Source organism: Microcaecilia unicolor, chromosome 2, assembly GCF_901765095.1.
Source record: "Microcaecilia unicolor chromosome 2, aMicUni1.1, whole genome shotgun sequence".
NCBI lineage: Eukaryota > Metazoa > Chordata > Amphibia > Gymnophiona > Siphonopidae > Microcaecilia > Microcaecilia unicolor.
Genome location: NC_044032.1, coordinates 441,503,425 through 441,525,376, shown reverse-complemented (window position 1 = coordinate 441,525,376; position 21,952 = coordinate 441,503,425). Strand labels below are relative to the sequence as shown.

Here is a 21,952-nt window from a genome sequence, read left to right as displayed (position 1 = left end):
AGGGGATATGATTGAGGTCTATTAAATCCTAATAAGAATAGAACAGGTAAAAGTAAATTGATTTTTCACTCTTTCGAAAAGTACAAAGACTAGGGGACACTCAATGAAATTATGTGGAAATACTTTTTAAACAAACAGGAGGAAATTTTTGTTCACTCAACTAATAGTTAAGCTCTGGAATTCATTGCTGGAGGATGTGGTAACAGCGGTTAGTGTATTTGGGTGTAGAAAAGATTTGGACAAGTTCCTGGAGGAAAAGTCCATAATCTTCTATTGAGATAGACATAGGAAAGTCACTGCTTGCCCTGGAATTGATAGCATGGAGAAAATAGGCAAAAACTGGATCCACTCTATACCTCCTCCAGTCAAGTCTGCGGAGGACCCAGCTTTTACCTATGGATGTAGAGCAAGAAACGAAGAAGAAAGGAGGAAAGTAAAGAAATAAATGGAAAGGAATCCCTGGAAACGGAGTTAAGGGAACAGATAGAGAGCAGCAGAATCAGAGACTGGGACAAATATAATCAGAAAAACAAAGTCACCAGACAACAAAGGTAGAAAAAATCATTTTATTTTCATTTTAGTGTTTGGAATATGTCCAGTTTGAGAATTAACATATGCTATCTTATTTTGCACTGAGTATACTGGAGCTGTAACATCTTACAGAAATTATTTATAGTGAAAAAATTCAAGTTATTTTTTTCTCCTATACTGGTGTAATATTTTCAATGATGCCTGTTTATATGCGCCGTGGTTGGTATAAGGGGTGTGGCTAACATGGGTGTGGCAGAGGGGTGGAGCCATAGATGGTGACCCCGCCCATAATGAGTACCAGTACCTTTTTTCCTACAAAAAAAGCACTGCTGTCAGGTATTTGTGACCTGGATTGACCACTGTTGGAAGCAGGATACTGGGCTAGATGGACCATTGGTCTGAGCCAGTATGACTATTCTTATGTTCTTATGAGAGGTCAAACTCAAAAGTAGGGTATAAAAGGCAGAAGCATGAAGCAAAAAATGCTGAAATTTCAAGGCAGGGGCTTTTAATAAAACCAGATTCCTAGTTACAGACTGTGCATGGGCTTGAGCATACCAGGGGCGTAGCTACGGGTGGGCCTGGATGGGCCCAGGCCCACCCAGTTTAGCCTCAGGCCCGCCCAGAAGCAGATCCTTGCCGTGACCATCTCCCACCCCTGCCGCAGCGCTTCATTTAATGTTGTCGGCGCTGCTGTTAGTTTCCCACCCCCGCGGCGGCGCTTTACACTTTACCTGACGGCAACGCTACAGATGCAGCGCTGACGTCCGACGTCCTGCTCCGGGCCTTCCACGCTGATGTAACTTTCTGTTACGGAGGTGGGACGCGGAAGGCCCCGGAGCAGGACGTCGGACGTCAGCGCTGCATCTGTAGCGTTGCCGTCAGGTAAAGTGTAAAGCGCCGCCACGGGGGTGGGAAACTGTAACAGTAGCGCCGACAACAGCATTAAATGAAGCGCTGCGGCAGGGGTGGGAGAGGGTGAGGAAGTCAGTGGGGTGCTGCGTGCTGGCCCAGTAAGGGGAGGCAGGGAGGGGAGGGAACAGAAGGGTGCTGGACTTGCAAGGGGCAGAGGGTTGGAGGGAAGGGAGAGAGATTTTGGGATTTGCAGAAGGGAGGTTGGAGGGAAGGGAATAGGTTTTGAATTTGCAGAGGAGAGGTTGGAGGGAAGGGAGAGAAGTTTTGGGATTTGCAGAGGGGAGGTTGGAAGGAAGGGGATAGGTTTTGGAATTTGCAGAGGGGAGGTTGGAGGGAAGGGAGAGAAGTTTTGGAATTTGCAGAGGGGAGGTTGGAGGGAAGGGAGAGAAGTTTTGGGATTTGCAGAGGGGAGGTTGGAAGGAAGGGGAGAGGTTTTGGGATTTGCAGAGGGGAGGTTGGAGGGAAGGGAGAGAAGTTTTGGGATTTGCAGAGGGGAGGTTGGAAGGAAGGGGAGAGATTTTGGGATTTGCAGAGGGGAGGTTGGAGGGAAGGGAAGAGGTTTTGGATTTGCAGAGGAGGTTGGAAGGAAGGAGAGAGAGAGGTTTTGGGATTTGCAGAGGGGAGGTTGGAAGGAAGGGGAGAGGTTTTGGATTTGCAGAGGGGAGGTTGGAGGGAAGGGGAGAGGTTTTGGATTTGCAGAGGGGAGGTTGGAGGGAAGGGAGAGGTTTTGGATATATAGGGGGGTGGAAGGAAGGGGAGAGGTGCTGGATATGCAGGTGGGTGGAGGGAAAGGGGAGAAGTGCTGGATATGCAGAGGGTTGAAGTGAAGGGGAGAGGTGCTGGACATGTATGGGAGTTGGATGAAAGGGAAAGAGGTGCTGAACATGTAGGGGGGCTGGATGAAAGGGAGAGATGCTGGACGTGTGTGGGGGGGGCTGAAGGAGAGGTGCTGGATATGCAGACGATGATATGCAGAGGGAAGGGAGAGAGATGCAGGGAGAAAGAGCCAGATGCATAAGGGGAAGGAAAGAGAGGAAGAGAAGCTGGTTGGGGGTGGGATCAGAGAGGAGAGGGACACATTGGTGTGGAGGAGGGAGAAAGGGGACCTAGGAAAGTATACAGATACAGAAGGGAGATGATGGGCATTAGGTGGGAGCATGGGGACAGGGACACAAATGTGAGATGCTGTATGGGGATGGCACATGGGCACAGAGGGGTAATGCCTGAGAAGGGGGGAACGGGGATATGGAATAGAGATAAAATGCTGGAGAGGAGGGTATATGGACACGGGGGGGGGGAGATACCAGTCAAGGGGGAGAATAGGAACACAGAAGGGATATGCTGGGCATGGGGTGCATAGGTGCACAGAAGAATGATGATGGATGAGGGGATATGAACACAGGGAGATACTGGACAAAGAAATGTAGGAAAACAGAGATGGGAGATGGATGATGGACATGAAGAAAGAAGAAACGTCAAATAGACAGGAGACCCTGGCAAGTGAGTTAAGAGAAGACAGAGGGAAGCAGAAACCAGAGATTGGGACCAATATGTTTTGAGAAATAAAATGACCAGACAACAAAAAGGTATAAAAATTATTTTATTTTCAATGTTGTGAATATAACATGTTGGATTTGAAATGTACATCTTGCCAAAGTTGATGGTAAACATGGCTGGGGTCCAGGACAGAAATCTAGGAAAGGACCCCAAAGTCCATTACCAGGCTGCTCCTTCAGCTTCCAGCATGCAGGCTTTCTCTGGCCAAGGAACCAAGCACAATTGCCCTAGTTGCATCCCCTAACACCATCCCTGGCATGTGCCATCTTTATATTTTGCACAGGAGCAAGTGCCTTTCTTTCTTGTTTCTCTGGTGTTGTACTACATGCAAGGTCTAGTTTCTTGGGGTTTCCGTTTAATTTATATTTCTAGAGTTTGTGGTCACTTATTCTGTATTTGGCATTTGTGTCTTGTGTGTGTGACTGAGGTATTCTGTTAGCATGAAGTTTCCATGTAGCATTCTGTAGTAATTTGGCTTGTTCAGCTTTCCTGATAAATGTATTTGTATTTTAGGGCCCTACTATAATATTTAAGGCACTTCTTTTTCATAGGTAGGATCTTTGTTTTTGGAAGTTAGTGTTGGCATGGTAGATTTGCTCTAGGTTCTGAGTGACTTTTGTTTTATAGATTTTTTTTAAGTTAATTTATAATATGTCTGTAATTGAGATTACACTAGAAAACAAAATTTCTTTATATGATGAGTTTTATGGAGAATTGTCCTTGCTGTGCTCTGTATCCATTGTTGGTGGACGGCCAGGAGGTTCTCTGGATGCAGAATGTGTTTGGCTTCAATACCATATATGTGTTGGAGGACCATGGCTCAGTGGGGCTGAATAGTGCAAACTATTGTACTTCCCTTAGCTCTAAATTGGCCTGCAGCCACTGAAGCCTGCACTGCAACCCTCATTGAAGTTATGGGGAGTGGGGTAGGGACAGAGCATGGGTGCATCAGGTTTGCTGTTTTTTTCTTTTTCAAAAAAGTTGGCAACTCTAGTGCCCACCCATCCAACCTGTTGGCCCACCCAAAAATTGCCTTCTGGCTACGCCACTGGAGCAGACTATACCCTCAGAGGGGAAGATAGTTGACTCAGAGAATAGGCCTCCATCACTGCCATCACAGAGTAAACACTGTCGGGTGTTAAACAGCTCTATACAAAGAACAGGAACACAGATGATTCAGGATTCTCATGCTGCTGCCTTCTTGCCCCTAATAAAATATTGCGATTGTTTGAGGTTGTTTTCTGAAAGGATGATCCTTTCTTGGCTGTAAAATCAGATACAGCTTGTGTCACCCAGGACAGAGGAAGGCATTTGTATTTGAGGCAGGATATTTTGGACATTAATATAATCTTTATGTATGCAAATCTATCCTTGCTGAAAATGTTTGTTTTCCAGTCCTGACCAGTTGGTGGGATTTGTTCTTTGTTGTTATTATTTGAAAGATAGATAAATATCATCTAGGCCTACAAATTCACCTGAGATTAGAGCCAATTCCTCCTCATCCCCGAAGTGATTTCTCTTCCTACCTCCTATACTAGCTCTGCATTATTTGTTAAATTGTGACACACTAGCTTAATCTTTTTTGGTCTCTCATGTAAGGATATAGGATAATTGCCTTTTTTTCTGAAAAGTATTTTGACCTTATTCTCTCTTGATGATAATACATATAGCTATAACTATGGATATAGTGCTGATATCAGATTTTAAGGTTTGCATATTCTTGTTTCGAATGTTTGCATAATTTATCTTCTAACACAATTCTGGCATTCTGCCTTTATCAGAGTCAGAGATTGCCAAAAGAGGGGTGCAGCAGGGATTGCCAGCCATGAGGTACTTCAGGATATTTATGGGCCTACCAGATGGGTTCACTTTGGGGCCTTTTTACAGTACAGTTGACTGTGTGCCTAGTCAGAGCTCTCACAAACAAGTGTAACAAGTTCCTGGAAGGTTCCCTCCAAAATGTAGCTATGGTAAAAATGAAGAAATGCTGCCATCAGATGGCTGGACTGAAGTATTTACATGTCAAATGAAACAGGAAACTTCTAGAGGGATGAATCATGTTAGACTGTGGCAGCAAAAATGAAAAGAGGTTAGTGGCACCTTATAGACCAATCAATATTTTGAGGCATGAGCTTTCACGTTGCGGAGGAGAAGCCAGCCTAGTGGTTAGTGCAATGGACTTTGATCCTGGGGAACTGAGTTTGATTCCAACTGCAGCTCCTTGTGACTCTGGGCAAGTCACTTAACCCCTCCATTGCCCCTGGTACAAAATAAGTACCTGAATATCTGTAAACTGCTTTGAATGTAGTTGCAAAAACCTCAGAAAGGTGGTATAGCAAGTCCCATTTCCATTTCCCTATTGGAGATTCTAGATGGAATGTTGCTATTCCACTAGCAACATTCCGTGTAGAAGCCTCCCCTTGCAGATCAGAAACGCGGTCGTGCAGGCTTCTGTTTCTGTGAGTCTGACGTACGTGCAGGACGTCAGACTCACAGAAACAAAAGCCTGCATGGCCACATTGGTGATCTGCAAGGCAAGGGCAGGCTTCTACATGGAACATTGCTAGTGGAGGAGTAGCCTAGTGGTTAGTGCAGTGGACTTTGATCCTGGGGAACTGAGTTCAATTTCCACTGCAGCTCCTTCTGACTGTGGGCAAGTCACCTAACCCTCCATTGCCCCAGGTACAAATAAGTACCTGTATATACTATGTAAACTGCTTCAAATGTAGTTGCAAAAACCTCAGAAAGGTGGTATATCAAGTCCCATTTCCATTTCCCTTCAATAAGAAAATTCAGAGGAATGGAGAAATAGCCTAGTGGTTAAAGCACTAGGTTGAGAAGCTGTGTTCAAATCTGGCTTTTGCTCTTTGTGATCTTGGGCAAGTCATTTAACCCTCCCTTGATTCAGGTACTAACTTATGGGTCAATGTGCAGAGCTACCTGTGCATAGCTGATCACACAGCCACTGCATGCTCAAAGCCTCACCATGCAGAAAGGTCATTTTATGCAAATGTTATGTGTAGACAACTTGCACACTAATTGGGGGGAAGCCTGCAGGGCACATATTCACAAGAGTTGAGCAGTAAGCATGGCTTCTTATGCACATGTCTGAAGAAAATCAAAGTTGCCAGCGCACATCTGCTGCTGATGTTCTGCACATAAATATTAGCCTTGCAAACATTTTTACACACAAAATTGGTGCAAAGCTGATATTCTAGCACAGAACAACAGCTGCAGGTGTGTGCTAGCAACTTTCATTTTTGTTCAGGTATACTCCCATTATTACTGTTATCTCCCGTAAGTGTTTTAAAGCTACAGATGCTGTTCTGGCTAGGAAGAAAAAGAGAAAGGAGGAATTTACATTGCAAAAAGGGTATGAAATCATCTTGGACAACCCTTCAATGCTGCCCTGGACTTTGCAAAACATTTCTCACATTATGCACTTATCAAAAGCTACTGTTTTCTTCTGTGAATTGCTGCAGAATACTTAATAGTCTCATTACAACATTCATTTTAATGTAATGTGCGACCCTGTCCTCTGTGCAAGTTAACACCCTCGTTCACCCCCTCTCTGCATTCCTCGGACAGTAACGTGTGCATACAACTCGCAGTAACCACATAGGCTCACAGTAGCTCTCTGCATTGGTGTAATGGACAGAGAAGTACTTAGTGTACCTGAATCTAACTCACCTTGAGTTACTACCAAAAAAGGTGTGATCTAAATGCAGGACTTAATTTCTGGCGAAACAGCCTGGATTGCAGTTCCACCACTTCTTTTCAGATTCCAGAACTGAACAGGTATTCTGTTCCAGCCCCTCTATTCCAACAAGCCGGCAAGGAAGAGGAAAAGAGGAGATGAGCCATCAGATCACTTATAAATAAGAATAAAAAAGTGAATGAATCAATTTGATTGACTGCACTTTTTGTCCTTTAGATTGTAAGCTCCTTTGAGCAGGGACTGTCCTTCTTTGTTAGATTGTACAGCGCTGCGTAACCCTGGTAGCGCTTTAGAAATGTTAAATAGTAGTAGTAGTAGTAGTAGAATAGTCTTCGACTCCTCCCTCTCCTTCTTGGCCCATATTCAACAGATTGCTAAAACCTGTTGTTTCTTCCTTTATAACATCGCCAGAATTCGCCTTTTCCTTTCTGAACACGCTATCAGAACCCTCATCCACACTCTCGTCACCTCTCGCTTAGACTACTGCAACTTGCTTCTCACAGGTCTTCCACTCAGCCATCTCTCTTCTCTTCAATCTGTTCAAAACTCTGCCGCATGACTAATATTTCACCAAAGTCGTTATGCCCATATCAGCCCTCTCTTGAAATCGCTTCACTGGCTCCCTATCCGTTTTCGTATACAATTCAAGCTCCTCTTGTTGACCTATAAGTGCATTCACTCTGCAGCCCCTCTCTACCTCTCTACCCTCATCTCTCCCTACACTCCTTCCCTAAAACTCCGTTCACTGGGCAAATCTTTCCTAATTGCACCCTTCTCCTCCATCGCTAACTCCAGACTCCGCTCCTTCTATCTCGCTGCACCTTATGCCTGGAATAGGCTTCCTGAGCCATTACGTCTAGCTCCATCCCTCGCAGCCTTCCATTCCGGGCTAAAGGCCTACCTGTTTGATGCTGTTTTCGACTCCTGACTTGTAACTTTTATCTTATCCTTATGTGTCCTTCTGTCTGTCCTTCCCTTCTCCTTTTTGGTCCTGTCTGCTTGTCCTAATTTAGATTGTAAGCTCTTTTGAACAGGGACTGTCTTTCTTCTTCATGTTCAATTGTAAAGTGCTGTGTACAACTGGTAGCGCTATAAAAGTGATTTATAGTAGTAGTAGTTGAATAGTCACTCTGCTTCCTAATGCTGACCCTGGTTGGGTTCCACAGTTTCAGCCCCTTCTGAGTACAGATTAAGTCCTGGCTAAATCTAATTACTTAGAACAACTGATGAAATGGACTCTTGTCCTCAAGGCTCATGCCTCAGTAAACCAGTCCAAAAGGTGCCACCAGCCTCTGTCTGTACAACAATTTTTTTAAGAAGTTGCACCATGTTCAAAGTAGCTTTACATCAACAGTGAAATCTTTTAAAATCTGCACAGATGAAATAACTTCAAACCCTTCATAACACTGCAGCAAGATTTCTTTATCATGTTACACCTGTATTCCTCTGCTTTCATTGGCTCCCATTCCCATTTCATGCATTTTTCAAAATTTTCTGCCTGGCTCATAAGGCTTTTCATTCTGGATCTCCTTCTTAACTAGCATCTGCCATCATTCCTTATACCCCCTCTAGAATCCACGAGACATGCAGCTTTTTAATTTGTAGCCCCAAAATTATGGAAAGAGCTCCCTCTGCACTTATAAACCGAGCTGTATTTTAAACAATTTAAAATTTTACTGAAGACGCATTATTTTAATTTGGCATTTGGTATGGGAGCTTCGGAGGATTGGGTTGGCCTTCTTCCTATATGATGTCGTTTTCCTTCCCCTAGATGACTCCTGATTTGTTTCTTTGGAATAAATGCTACTGTCCTATCTGAAATTGTAGTTCTTTTTCTTGGCTTTTATGTTTCTAGTATGTAAAATCACCTAGACCTGTCCCCCAGATGAGGCGGTGTAATAAATATGGAATAAAAAATAAACCAATAAAATAAAATGTTTTTTATTGAATGCTTGAAGGACAGAGACCAAACATAAACTAAAAGCCCAAAATAGAAGAGAGAAAAACTGCAAAGCATCCCTCTGTGAAATTAATGTTAAAGATTTTAATTATTGTAACATACTGTTCAGTATACGTTAGGGGTTGTTTTATAAAGGCTTTTCCACATGTAAAATCAGTTTTATGGGCAGAAAAAAGGCATTTATAAAATTGCATGGCTGTGTACATGCATAAAAAATAGACACGCTTAGGTATTGCAATTAGGTGCAGCTATTTGAGAATTTACATCTGCTGTCTTATTTTGCACTGGGTATACTGGAGCTGTAACAGCTTACAGAAATTATTTATAATGAAAAAAATCACGTTATTTTTTTTCTCCTATGCTAGTATAATATTTTCAATGATGTCTGTTTATATGCGCCAAGGCTGGTATAAGGGGTGTGGCAAATGTGGGTGTGGCTATAATAGGGGTGGAGTCATATGTGGGGACCCTGCCCATAATGAATACCGGCACCTTTTTTTCTCCAAAAAAAGCACTGGCTAAGCTCCACAGACCAGTTCTAGTAATCACCTGGGGAAATCTACATTCTTTCTCATTCCCAATTTACCAGAGGATTACAGTTAGATCACATGCCCTCTTCTTCCTATATTACTACTACTACTACTAATCACTTCTATATATTGACAGAATATTATACAAATCCTTTTATTACATCATCACTGTCAGCAGTTTTAAAGGGTCAAAGGCTCTGATATTTTAAGAAAATAAGGAAAACAGTCATTTTCGGAGCGATTTTAATAAAACATTTTCCATGTCTAAAGTAAGATTTATTTATTTAGATTTTGCTCGTACCTTTTCAGTAGTAGCTCAAGGTGAGTTACATTCACTGTCCCTAGAGGACTCGCAATCTAAGTTTGTATTTGCAAAAAGTGACTCATAAAATTGCACAAGCTGTGAATTCCTGTATAGTTATGCATAATTTTGTGCAGACCACATGTAGGCATTGCTTGGGACATAGTTTGGACAGAGCCGGGATGTACATGTGTACTTTTAAAACTTGTGCCTATTTACATATGTACTCTTGTATCTGAGCAAGTGTAAATTTGTGCACTAGCATTTGTGCACTGTTAGGGCTTCTTTTACAAAGCAGTACTACTGATTAGCAGCGCGCTGAATGCAAAGAAGTCCATTCAATTCCCAGGGGCTTCTACGCATTCATTGCAAGCCAATCGGTAGTGCCGCATTGTCAAAGGAGCCCTTAGTTAGTTAGTTAACTTATTGTACTTATATACCATCTCGTCCCAAAAGATTTGAGCCTGTTGGGGATTACTGTGCAGCAGGCATCCAAAATGTGCTTTCCATTCTGTATTCTGTAACAAATTGCGTCTAACTTCTAATGCGTGCAGGCAAAAAGGAGCGTGGTTATGGGCAGAGAAATGGGCATTCTAAAATTACACCTGTAGTTATACAATATGGCCCAGTGCGCCTGGATTTACGCTGTGCTTTCATTGGTGTAAATGGATGCGTGTAGTTTTAGGCACTGGAATATCAACTAAGTGTATTCTATATACCGCTCTTAAATCTAGACACTACTTATAGAATATGCTTAAGCAGGAAGAACATTCCGGGCTCCTGCTCCAGTAAGGTGCAAGTCTCAATAGCTGGTGGTCTATTCTGAAAAAGTGGCCCAACAGAATTATAGCTTAAGCTTTTGGAGGGTACACAATTAGGGGCCCTTTTACTAAAAGGCATTAAGGGGAGGGTATTCTACAGTGGCGTAGCCAGTATTATTATTATTATTTATTGCATTTGTATGGGGCCACGGGGTCCTGGGCCCCTGTAGATTTGCCCCTGGACCCCCCTGCCGACAACCCTCTCGACCCCCTCCTCCCGCCGTCAACCCGCCGTCACCTACCTTTGCTGGCAGGAGACGTGTAGGACGTCAGACTAGAACGAAGCCTTGCGCGGGATTGGAAAGAAGAGGACCTCGGCTCGGTTGGCGGGGGTTGGGGTCCCCCGCCAGCAAAGGTAGGCAATGGCAGTTTGGCGGCGGGAGGGGGGGTCGAGAGGGTCGTCAGCAGGGGGGCTCAAAGTTGGTGGCAGGAGGTTCGGCAATGGCAGGGCTCTGGACCCCCCCTCCTGCCAAAGTCTGGCTATGCCCCTGGTATTCTATATATGGCACCTAAAAAATCCATACAGAAAACATTTCTGCTTAAGCATATTCTATAAGTAGTGTCTAGATTTAAGAGCGGTATATAGAATACACTTAGTTGATATTCCAGTGCCTAAAACTACACGCATCCATTTACACCAATGAAAGCACAGCGTAAATCCAGGCGCACTGGGCCATATTGTATAACTACAGGTGTAATTTTAGAATGCCCATTTCTCTGCCCATAACCACGCTCCTTTTTGCCTGCACGCATTAGAAGTTAGACGCAATTTGTTACAGAATACTCTTTGCGAGTTGTGCATGTAAATTCTAATTATTGCCAATTAGTGCTCATTATTGCTTGCTAAGTGCTGTTATCAACATTGATTAGCTTGTTGAACCAATTAAGTTACATGCGCTGTTATAGAATCAGTTTGGATTTCAGCGCAGAATGCTGGGTGCGTTATATAGAATCTGGGGGTAAGCCCTTAATGTGCAATTAGCACACAATAACAAGCTAGTGCACAAATGTGTTCAGGGATTGTGCAGTAGTTTGGCTTTTCCTACATGTTAAACTGCACATTTTTGTATTTTTCTGAATTAGGGGCATGGCATGGGCAGTAAGTGGTCCTGCCTTAATGTCCTACTGGTACTATGTGCTAATGGTTACAATAGCCTGCAAAAAAAAAAAAGTGAAAAGCCTTCAAAAAGTGCCACATACAATTTGCAGTTGTCATGTGGTAAAATCCCATGTTAAAACACATTAACTGTGTTAATCCTGGATTAAAATGCTTACTTTTCTGTTTTGTTATTTTTTTTTTCTCAGATGCATAGCCACATTGCAGTTAATGGCAGATGAAGACTATTTGTGTCACCCCATCTGCCTGGTTGTCCTTGCATACACTGCTCTAGCTGAGAAAATATCTCACAGTCAGCTGTATACAAGCTTGAGCCCCAACAAAGTATGGCTCCTCCTTCTTCGAGCCCCTACAAAGTATGACTCCTCCTTCCTTGAGCCCCTACAAAGTATGGCTCCTCCTTCTTTGAGCCCCTACAAAGTATGGCTCCTCCTTTCTAATTGGGAATTGAAACTAGGTCACCTTGCAAACCAGGCCACCTCACTCCCAACCCTGGATTATATCAAAACTTTCTAGTTCTTTCATGTTAGTTGATCTTCCGTCTTCTTTATTGGAAGATTTAGATCATTTCTGTGCTACAAAACTTGGCCAAAACTGTGATAGTAGGATTAAAATCTCTTTACAATTTAGCTGCTCAGAATTATATTATGGATAGGTGCTAAGGCCTTGCCTAATGTGAAACCATATTTTTGCTTTTTTTTTATCTGCAATAAGAAATTAGAAAGCTTCATTAATCACAGAAGCAGTGGCATCCTAATAGCTGAGATACCCAGTACTAACTAACAGCAAGGCTGTTCTGAAAATGTTCAGTGACACTGAACACGTGCAACAGCCAAAGCAGAACAGGATTGCACTCAAAAATAGCTTCACTTCCAAAATTTACTGTCTGACATTTCTAGTTATAGGGACAGCTGAAATAACTTAATAGGACAAATGGACTTAGCTCAAATTGGATTTCTAGGCAGAGAATTTCTAGTAAAAGGTCAAAAGATGTACTTAATACTCCCTAAATGCTTTATTTTTCATGTTCTAATCATTTTTTTTATTTCACTGTTGGTTTTATTTGCTTAAAATGAAATAAACAACAAAAGGAAATGAAAAGAAACAAAAATATCAGATTCACCTCTCCTCCTACGCCACCAAATTTGAAAAAGAAGAGAAGACAATCCTTCTAGGTTCCATGTCATCCCTCCACTCCAGGTTCCCCCACTTTATCTCTTACCCCATCCACTGCCACAGGATGTTCATGGGCAGGAGGGGTGGACTTATAAGGGTTACCATATGGCTCCAGAAAAAGGAGGACAGATTGAGCCAGTCTGGGTTTTACTTCCATTGCTCTCAATGGAAGCAAAACCCGGACTGGATCAGTGTGTTCTCCTTTTTCTGGAGCCATATGGTAACAGTAGGACTAATGGTTAGTGTAGCGGGTTGTGGAGGTTCAATTGCCACTGCTGCCTAATGGTCAGCAGTGGGTTAAGATCCTGGGGAACCAGGTTCAATTCCCTCTGCAGCTCTGTGTGACCCTGGGCAAGTCACTTAGCCCTCCGTTGCCCCAGGTACAATATACTTAAGATTGTTAGTCCACTAGGGACAGTGCAAGTACCTGAAGAATCATATGTAAAACACCTTGATTTGTGCTTCAAAAGAGGTGGTGTATCAAAAATTGAGAAACTAATTTTTGCTGCACCACCCTAGGAGTGGCCTAGTGGTTAGGGTGGTGGACTTTGGTCCTGAGGAACTGAGTTCAATTCCCACTTCAAGCACAGGCAGCTCCTTGTGACTCTGGGCAAGTCACTTAACCCTCCATTGCCCCAGGTACAAATAAGTACCTGTATATACTATGTAAACCCCACAGAAAGGCAGCATATCAAGTCCCAGTTCCCTTTCCCTATTGGAGATTCTACATGGAATGTTGCTACTATTGGAGATTCTAGCTGGAATGTTGCTACTATTTGAGATTCTACATGGAATGTTAATGTTGCTATTCCACTAGCAACATTCCATGTAGAAGCCTGCCCTTGCAGCCGCGCAGGCTTCTGTTTCTGTGAGTCTGACGTCCTGCACATACGTGCAGGACGTCAGACTCACAGAAACAGAAGCCTGCGCGGCTGCAAGGGCAGGCTTCTACATGGAATGTTGCTAGTGGAGGAGTAGGGTGGTGGACTTTGGTCCTGGGGAACTGAGGAACTGAGTTCAATTCCCACATTAGGCACAGGCAGCTCCTTGTGACTCTGGGCAAGTCACTTAACCCTCCATTGCCCCCATGTAAGCTGCATTGAGCCTGCCATGAGTGGGAAAGCACGGGGTACAAATGTAACAAAAAAAAAAACTGATGCTCCTGCCCCACCTGTGTGGTTATTCAAACTGACTGCCACACAGCAAAATGACACTGGTGCCATTTTGTTATACAGCAAAATGTCAAAATGGCACTTTCCTTGGGTTACTGGCAGCCTTCTGAAAAAAAACAAAAAAACATTGGTACCCTAGAAAGACCCTGTGGCAGTAGATGGGTGGAAAATAGGATGATGGGGACTGGGGGGGGGGGGGTCTTGTTTTGGTGAGGAGAGTCCATGAACAGGCTGTGCCTGCTTTTCTTTTTAAAAAATTAAAATTCTTGATTCTCTTTTCCTTTGTTTTCAAAAGAAAATGAAATGAGAAAACGTGCACAGGGGTCCTTTTACTAAGCTGGAGTAAGCACTAATGCATGCTTACTGCAGCTTAAAATGCCTTACTGCGGGGCACGCTCAGGCATCCCATGGTAATTTTGGCAATGGCATGTGCTACCCATGAGCTAAAAAATAGATTTTATTTTTTAGTGCTGGGGGTGGAGAGTAGCGCAGCTTCATTGCTGCACGCTACCGATTAACACATGGCCAATGCATAAGCCTTTACTGCCTACAAAATAGGTGGCAGATGCAGCTCACGCACTAATGACCAAGCGCTAATGGGAAAATTAGCATGTGACTGTTAATTAGAAAAACTCAGAAATTTGTCCATTTTACCCATGTGAAAAAAATGGCCTTAGATCATGGGAATGACCTGTGTAAGCATGAGCCAAGGCCACTTTTTATTGTAGTTCGGTAAAAGGGCCCCAAAATATTATAAATCTGTTGTTATAAATCTGTTTTGTCTTTGTGGTCCACATCAGTGAGAATAAACACCTGTGTAACAAAGTTCTCTGTGCAAATTGTGTCAACACATTTAAGTGTCATTTCTTTGGATAAATTAGTGGCATGAACAGATGCTTTATGCATGTAAGGGGTAATTGCCCTGGTTTCAGGAAAGTCCATCAACAGATTCACATGCCAGGGTGCCCCCCTAAGAACATTTATTTCTCCTGGACCCCCCCACCCCCCATCTTCTTTCAATGCACACACACACTTATCCAAGGAAGCAGATTCTCTCTGAGGACAAGGGGTTTCCCATCAAGGCCCTGGCATAGAGGTCCCTTCAAAAAAAAATCACTCAAATATGGGGTGCTCTAGCTCACTTTACTGAAGATACGTGGAAAACAATTAGTATTTTGAGGTCATCTTTCTATTCTGATGTACAGCATTGAATAAACATTATAAAACTCCATACTCTTCCTTTATCTGTGTATGAGATCCCTTTCAAAACTGCCAGTCCTTGAGAGTCAAGAGATTCCTGGGTAAAACGTGCCAAAATAATTCTACCATTTTGAATTATTTTGGCACGGTTTTTCTACATATATGTTTGGACTGATTATTTCCAGAGTTCCTCTTTCTTGTAATTATTGTAGGGACATTCACTAAAATTTTCCAGACTTTTAGTTTTGATATATCACATATTTGTGTGTCATTATAATAAGCACTAAAAATTTGAAGGGTTTCAAAGTTCAGGAGAATTGATGATGTATAGAGCATGATAGGGAGCTGTTTTTACGGCTAGTCTCACTAACAAACAGGCTCAGCTGAATGATCAGCCTATACTGAACTCTCCTTGTGTTTCCCTTCTTTAAAATATTACAATACTTGAATACTAAATTTTTTGGTGATATAAGGTATCATTATCATTTCAATAGAGAGTGTGAAAACTTTTATTGATTTACCCAGTATTAGGGATTGACTGTTGATCTAGTTGCAGTTGATTTGTCTCTCCCATGAGGGATTCCTTTAGATAGTGAGCACACTACGAGGAGGCAGCACAGTCAGTTCTCAGCACCCCTTGCACACTCACTGGCTGCATAGTGTGCATATTCATAGCTTCTTTTGGGAAACTCAAGTCTATGTATACAGATCAGTGGCGTAGGAAGGGGGGCGGTGGGGCGGTCCGCCCCGGGTGCACGCGCTGGGGGGGGGGGGTGTCGGCTCGCTGGTTCCCTGCTCTTTCTGCTCCGGAACAGGTTACTTCCTGTTCCGGGGCAGAGAAAGCAGGGAAGCAGCAGAGCCGACGCAGCTCCCAGTGACGTGCACTGGGGGCTGATCGGCCCTCCCGCCTGCCCCTTCCCCCCGCTGAAAGGTAGGGTGCGTTTCGGGGGGGGGGCGCTCCGGAGGGGGGGCGCCGTGCTCTGCACCCAGGGGGGTGCGCAGCGGTGACCCGCCCCGGGTGTCAGGCACCCTCGCTACGGCACTGATACAGATGTTTTATATGCTTCTGGGTGGGGGTGGGCTCTTCACTGCCTATGCAAAAAAAAAGTATATTTAATGCTAGTGGATTTTTGGGTGGGGATGGTCTCTGCAGTGCTCAGGATTAAAAAAAAAAGTTTAATATTAATGTTGGTGGGTTTCTGGGAACAGGCTGAGTGCCAAGGTTAAATTTTTTTTAAAGTTGAACTTTTCATGTTGGTGGGTTTTTGGGTGGGGACAGCCTCTGCAGTGCCCAGAACAGTTTAAAAAATGTTTTTTTATATATTTAATGCTGGTCTGCTTGAGGTTGGGGGGGGGGGGTAGGGGAGATTGGGAAGGACAGAGGATATGCCAGACTATGGGGGGATAGGGGATAGGACAGGGCTGATGCTAGGCTACAGGGAAGGGTGTGGGGTAGGGTAGGGCTGATACCTACAACGGGGATGGATGGTGGGGAAGGGAAGGGCTGATGCTGGGCTAAAGATAAATTTAATTGCTTTGATTATACTGCACGATCTATCATGTGTTGAGATATTTCTCATTATAGTGGCCTTATGTCTGGTGAAGTTTAAGATATGGGATAATGTAATTATATTTTAAAATTGTTTTTTTCCATTAAGTATGTATGTGGTTTAAGTTGATGCAGGTCAGCAGTTGGGCAGGCTACTTAGAAATCCATCATCGAGTGCATTCTAAGGCATTAGTTTGTAGTATCCCAAGAAACACTATTCAAGCCTGTATACATAGTGCCCACCCGTATTAGCTCTGGACCCATCCAAAATGTTAGGTCTGGCTACGCCACTGGATGGGAGATATGATGGAGACGTTGTAATACCTCAGACTTATAAATCAGGTGTGAGAAACAAAAGGTTTTCACAAAATAGCATGTCACAGAACAAGAGTTCATCGGTTTAAGGTTGCAGGGTTTCAATACAGGCGCAACATCCAAAATTACTTCTTCATGAAGGGTAATAGATTCGTGGAATGCACTCCCAGATGACGAAGTAGAGACCAAAAAGCAGTGGTGTAGCCATGGCTGGGCCCAGGTGGGTACAGGCCCACCCAGCAGCGTCACAACTGTGATGTGGCTGGCAGGGATTCCCAAGCCCCGCTAGCTGAAGATTCCCAGCATCTCTCCCCCCCCCCCCCCCCCCCCCAAAGGTGATCAGGGGTCTTTTAACTCCACTCCCCCAACTTTCTGGTACCTTTAAAATTCTTCATTTCTTCACTGGCAGTGAGCAGCGACTCATATTCACTACTCTCACCAGCCCCAGCCTTCCCTTTGACACAACTTCTTAGTCCTGTGAACAGGAAATTGCATCAGAGGGAAGGCTAGGGGCCAGCGTGAGCAGCAAGTATGAATTGCTGCTTGCTGCCGGTGAAGAACTAAAGGACTTAAAAGGTACTGGGGGTTGGGGGAGTGGAATTAAGAGACTTTCCGATCGCTTGGGGGGAGGAGAAGGAGAGATGCCGGGTTGGGGGTGGGCAGGATTCTTGTGCCCACCCACTTTAGGCTCAGGCCCACCCAAAATTGGGTGTCTGGCTACACCCCTTCAAAAAAGTAACAGAATTAAAAAGTGTGGAATAAGCACAGAGTATTCCTAGATGCAAATGATGCTGGTGAAGAACCAGTAAGATAACCTGTGCAGAGCAGCAATTATGAAGGGTGGAGTGGAGGAGTGGTCTAGTGGCTAGGGTGGTGGACTTTGGTCCTGGGGAACTGAGTTCAATTCCCATCTCAGGCAAAGGCAGCTCGTTGTGACTCTGGGCAAGTCACTTAACCCTCCATTGCCCCATGTAAGCCGCATTGAGCCTGCCTTGAGTGGGAAAGCGCAGGGTACAAATGTAACAAAACAAAAAAAAAATTACAACCCACAACTTCAGTGGTATGACTGCAGCAGGCTTCCAAGAAAACACTGGGGTAAACTCCATAGAGTGATCATGTTAAAGCCCAAACATCAATGAGCATGGGAAGAGGAATTTGAACAGTGGTCTTAATAATATGAGCAGCAGTGGGGAATTGAAGAAACAACTAACTAGATAGTTGCACAAACAAGGATTCATATTGGCTGCACTTAAAGCAGAAGGACTTGCTTACAGCACATGCACATTTTATTTATTTATGATATTTATACCCCACATTTTCCCATACAATTTTAAGGTCAGTGTGGCTAACAAGCTAAAAAGAAGTCATTACAAAATATGGAACACGTGCAATTTTTCCTTAAGTTTGTTTTGCTTTTATTCTATTTAAACTCCTATGCTTTTTATTAAGGTGTTTTAATGTGTTCTGTCTTGACATTGGAAGTATCATACTAAAGGGCTCATTTTCGAAAGAGAAAAATGTCCAAAAAGTGTCATAAAGCATGATTTGGTGGATTTTTTTTTTGTTACATTTGTACCCTGTGCTTTCCCACTCATGGCAGGCTCAATGTGGCTTACATATTATATAGAGATACTTATTTGTACCTGGGGCAATGGAGGGTTAAGTGACTTGCCCAGAGTCACAAGGAGCTGCCTGTGCTGGGAATTGAACCCAGTTCCCCAGGATCAAAGTCCACCACTCTAACCACTAGGCCACTACTCCACTCCACTTCTTAAAATCTCCAAATTGGTATGTTCAAAACATATTATGCAGATGTTTATCTATGCATTTCATCTGCAATGTGTCCAAATCACTAAGGGGTGTGTAGGGCAGGGCCGTATCTGCGTGGGGCCACAGGGGCCTGGGCCCCCGCAGATTTCACCCTGGCCCCCCTCCCCGCCGTCAACCCTCCCCCGCTGCTTACTTTTGCTGGCGGGGGGCCCCAACCCCCGCCAGCCGAGGTCCGACCCGCAATCTCCATATTTCGTCTTCCTCCGTGGCCATGTGCTTCAAGGAAGTAACGCTGCAGTGCTGATTGGTTGAATCCAGTTCGGCGTCTGACGTCGCAGCAAAAATGTGCCCGCCCTCTCTGGCTCTGGCCCCCCCTACCGCCGGATTCCAGATACGCCCCTGGTGTAGGGGGCATTTTGAAGGCAGGCTTAGGGCATGCTTAACACTTGGACATTTTACAACCATAATGGAACAAAACAAAAACGTCTAGGGCAAAAACTTCGATGTTTTGTTCTAGACCTATTTCAAAACAAATAAGGCACAAAAAGGTGCCCTAAATGACTAGATGTCCACTGGAGAGAATCGGAGATGACCCCCCCCCCCTTACTCCCCCAGTAGTCACTGACCTCCTCCCACCCCCCAAAAAAGAGGAATAAAAATAGTACTCACCAACCTCTATGACAGCCTCAGATATTATAGCCAGGTCCATTAGAGCAGCATGCAGGTCCCTGGAGTAGTGTAGTGGTGGGTGCAGTGCACTGTAGACAGGTGGACCCAGGCTCATACTTTCCCCTACCTGTTACACTTGTGGTGGAAACTGGGAGCCCTCCAAAAATCACCAGAATCACCCTGTTACTGAGACAAAGAACGAAAGGGTGAGAAAGAAAGGGGAAGTCATTTTCTTCATCCCGTCAGCTGAAAGAATAAAACATTTGCTGTTTTGTTTCTGCAGTGTGACTGAACCTTCACTCCCAAAGAAATCACTGTCACGTTCACAAGAACGGATCCTGGAGGCTGAAGAGAAAAAGGCAGAGAAGAAGGAGAATCGTGGCAGTAAGGTGTTTGGGCTTCGTAAGCAGGAGCACCGCCCATCAGTCATAGAGACTCATGAACTAAAGGTAATGGGATTGAGAAGTGGGAGAAGCTCTTCCCACAAAACAGAGAAAGTACCACTATATAATGTGTACAGTGCTGCGTACATCTAGTAGTGCCATGTGATTTTTAGTAGTAGTAGAGCATACCTCCCCATGCACTATCATCTTTCATTGTTTTGGTTGTCATATCTCACATTTTGAAAAACTGAACTACTCATTCTAAAGACAAACAGCCAGAATAAATATATCATGAAGCATTAAGCATATCGGAGTGAGGTCTGTGTTCCATATAGGATGGGGCAGAATCGCAATATAAACCCTGTAGATTTAGTTCTATGAATATACCATTTATTTCTAGATCCATAATATTGGGTGCAAAGCAAAACTAGAATATCCCCCCTAATTACTCACCATGCAAAAAAAAAAAAAAAACAATCAGATTATGATTGTCTTAGAAATAGCCACATGAACTCTCCCCACTGCCAGGCACATTGTGAAATACCCTACAAAAAACATTCAGAACCTGCTAGACCAAAACACCACCAACTGCCAGCACACAAACAGCAACAACAGAACAAGTTGGACTGCTGTAGATCTGTACACAGGAATCATATAATAGCAGAAAGTTTTACCTTGATTACTCATGCAGGACATGGACAGATCTTCATCTAATACAGAATAAGGAACCACAAATTAGAAACACATATATGCAGAGAAAAACTGAAATTGAAACCCTAAGAAGCCAGACTTTGCATGTAATGCAATAATGGAAAAGGAGAAATGAATATGCTGGCTACTTTTAGGTAGGGGAGGTCAGTGGCTGGCAGGACAGAAACCAGTCAATGCAAGTGCTAGTTTTCTGCCATAGGGCTGGATCGCTATAGCATCTCCCTTCCATGTCTGCCAGATGACTGGAGCAATGTGCTGTAACAGCTGCGTCACCATATACCTGGTCATCCAGGTAGGTGGGTGCATAGTGATGCAGCCATGACAGCACAGCAGTCTGATCAACTGGCATGTGGTGAAAGGATATCAATGTTGCTGGAATACATAGGAGATATGCTGGAGCCATGGGGGTGGCAGGTCAAGAGTAGACACAGAGGGCAATAGGGAAACAGGAGACGTTGGACATGGGGAAGGAACGAGAAGACATGGGGGAGATGCTAGAAATGGGAGGGAGATATAGAGATTAAGGAGGGATGCTGGAGATGGAGCGAGATTCTGGACATGGAGGGGACTAGGGAGACAGAGAGGACATGTTTGAGATAGGGCGACTACGAAGAGAGAGGAGAGATGCTGGAGATGGGAAGAGATGATGGACATGGTAGGAAATGCTGGTCACTGAGGAGAGGGAAGAGAGGAGATGCTGGACACAGGAAAATAGGGAGACAAAGGAGATGCTGAACATGAGAGGGGAATAGGGAGACAGGAGATGCTGGCTATGAGGGTACAATAGGGAGAGAATATTGAGGGAATATGCTAGTCACTGAAGGATAGGAAGACAGGGGAACTGCTGGACATGGAGTGGACTAGGGAGACAGAGAGGGGATGCTGTACATAGAGAGAATAGGAAAATGCTGGATAGGGAGGAGGGAGAAAGAAAAGTGAGAGTTAATAAAGACTATGGAATAAGGTTGGGGAAGGGGCAAATGATAAGAACTGGATGGGCTGTGGTAAAGGAAGTGCAATATAAAAGAGAGAAATTAAGGAGTGGTTGCTAAGAAGAAGTAAAATCTAGATAAAGAAGCAGAAAAATAAATGAAAGAAAGCTGAGAGGACGAGATCAGTGTTAGAGATGAATGTAGAGGAGGGGAGAGAAAAAATGGCAAATGGACACAGGAAGACCCTGGAAACAGAGTTAAGAAAGACAGATAGAGAAAAGCAGAAACTAGAGTCTGGGACCAACATAATTAGAAAAGTAAAATGATCAAACAACAAAAGTAGAATGTCAATTTTTATAATGTACATCTGCTATCTTTGGGCCCTATATTCAAAAAAAGCTGCTCCTAAATTTGTGCTGTATTTTCAACCAAATTTATGAGCCTAACGAGTCAATATTCAGCCAGTGACAGTGCTCATTTTTTTGAATGGCATTCAATATCTGTGTTAGCAGAAGTACCTGGAAGTTTTAATTTAATTTAACATTTTTATTTCACTTTATCAGAATACCAGCTCAAGGCAGATTAAAATCAACTATGCATAAAATTCACCATCAAATTAACATAA

The 21,952-nt window shown here is 43.7% G+C and overlaps 1 protein-coding gene across 1 annotated transcript in view; it reads left to right on the top strand.

Annotated features, from left to right (window-relative positions):
• The window catches only part of LOC115461208 (dedicator of cytokinesis protein 2-like), a 1,592,043-nt gene that overhangs the window by 1,542,663 nt on the left and 27,428 nt on the right, over positions 1 to 21,952 (top strand). The window contains 1 exon segment of the mRNA XM_030190877.1: positions 19,585 to 19,750. Within this exon segment, the coding sequence (XP_030046737.1) occupies positions 19,585 to 19,750 (166 nt within the window).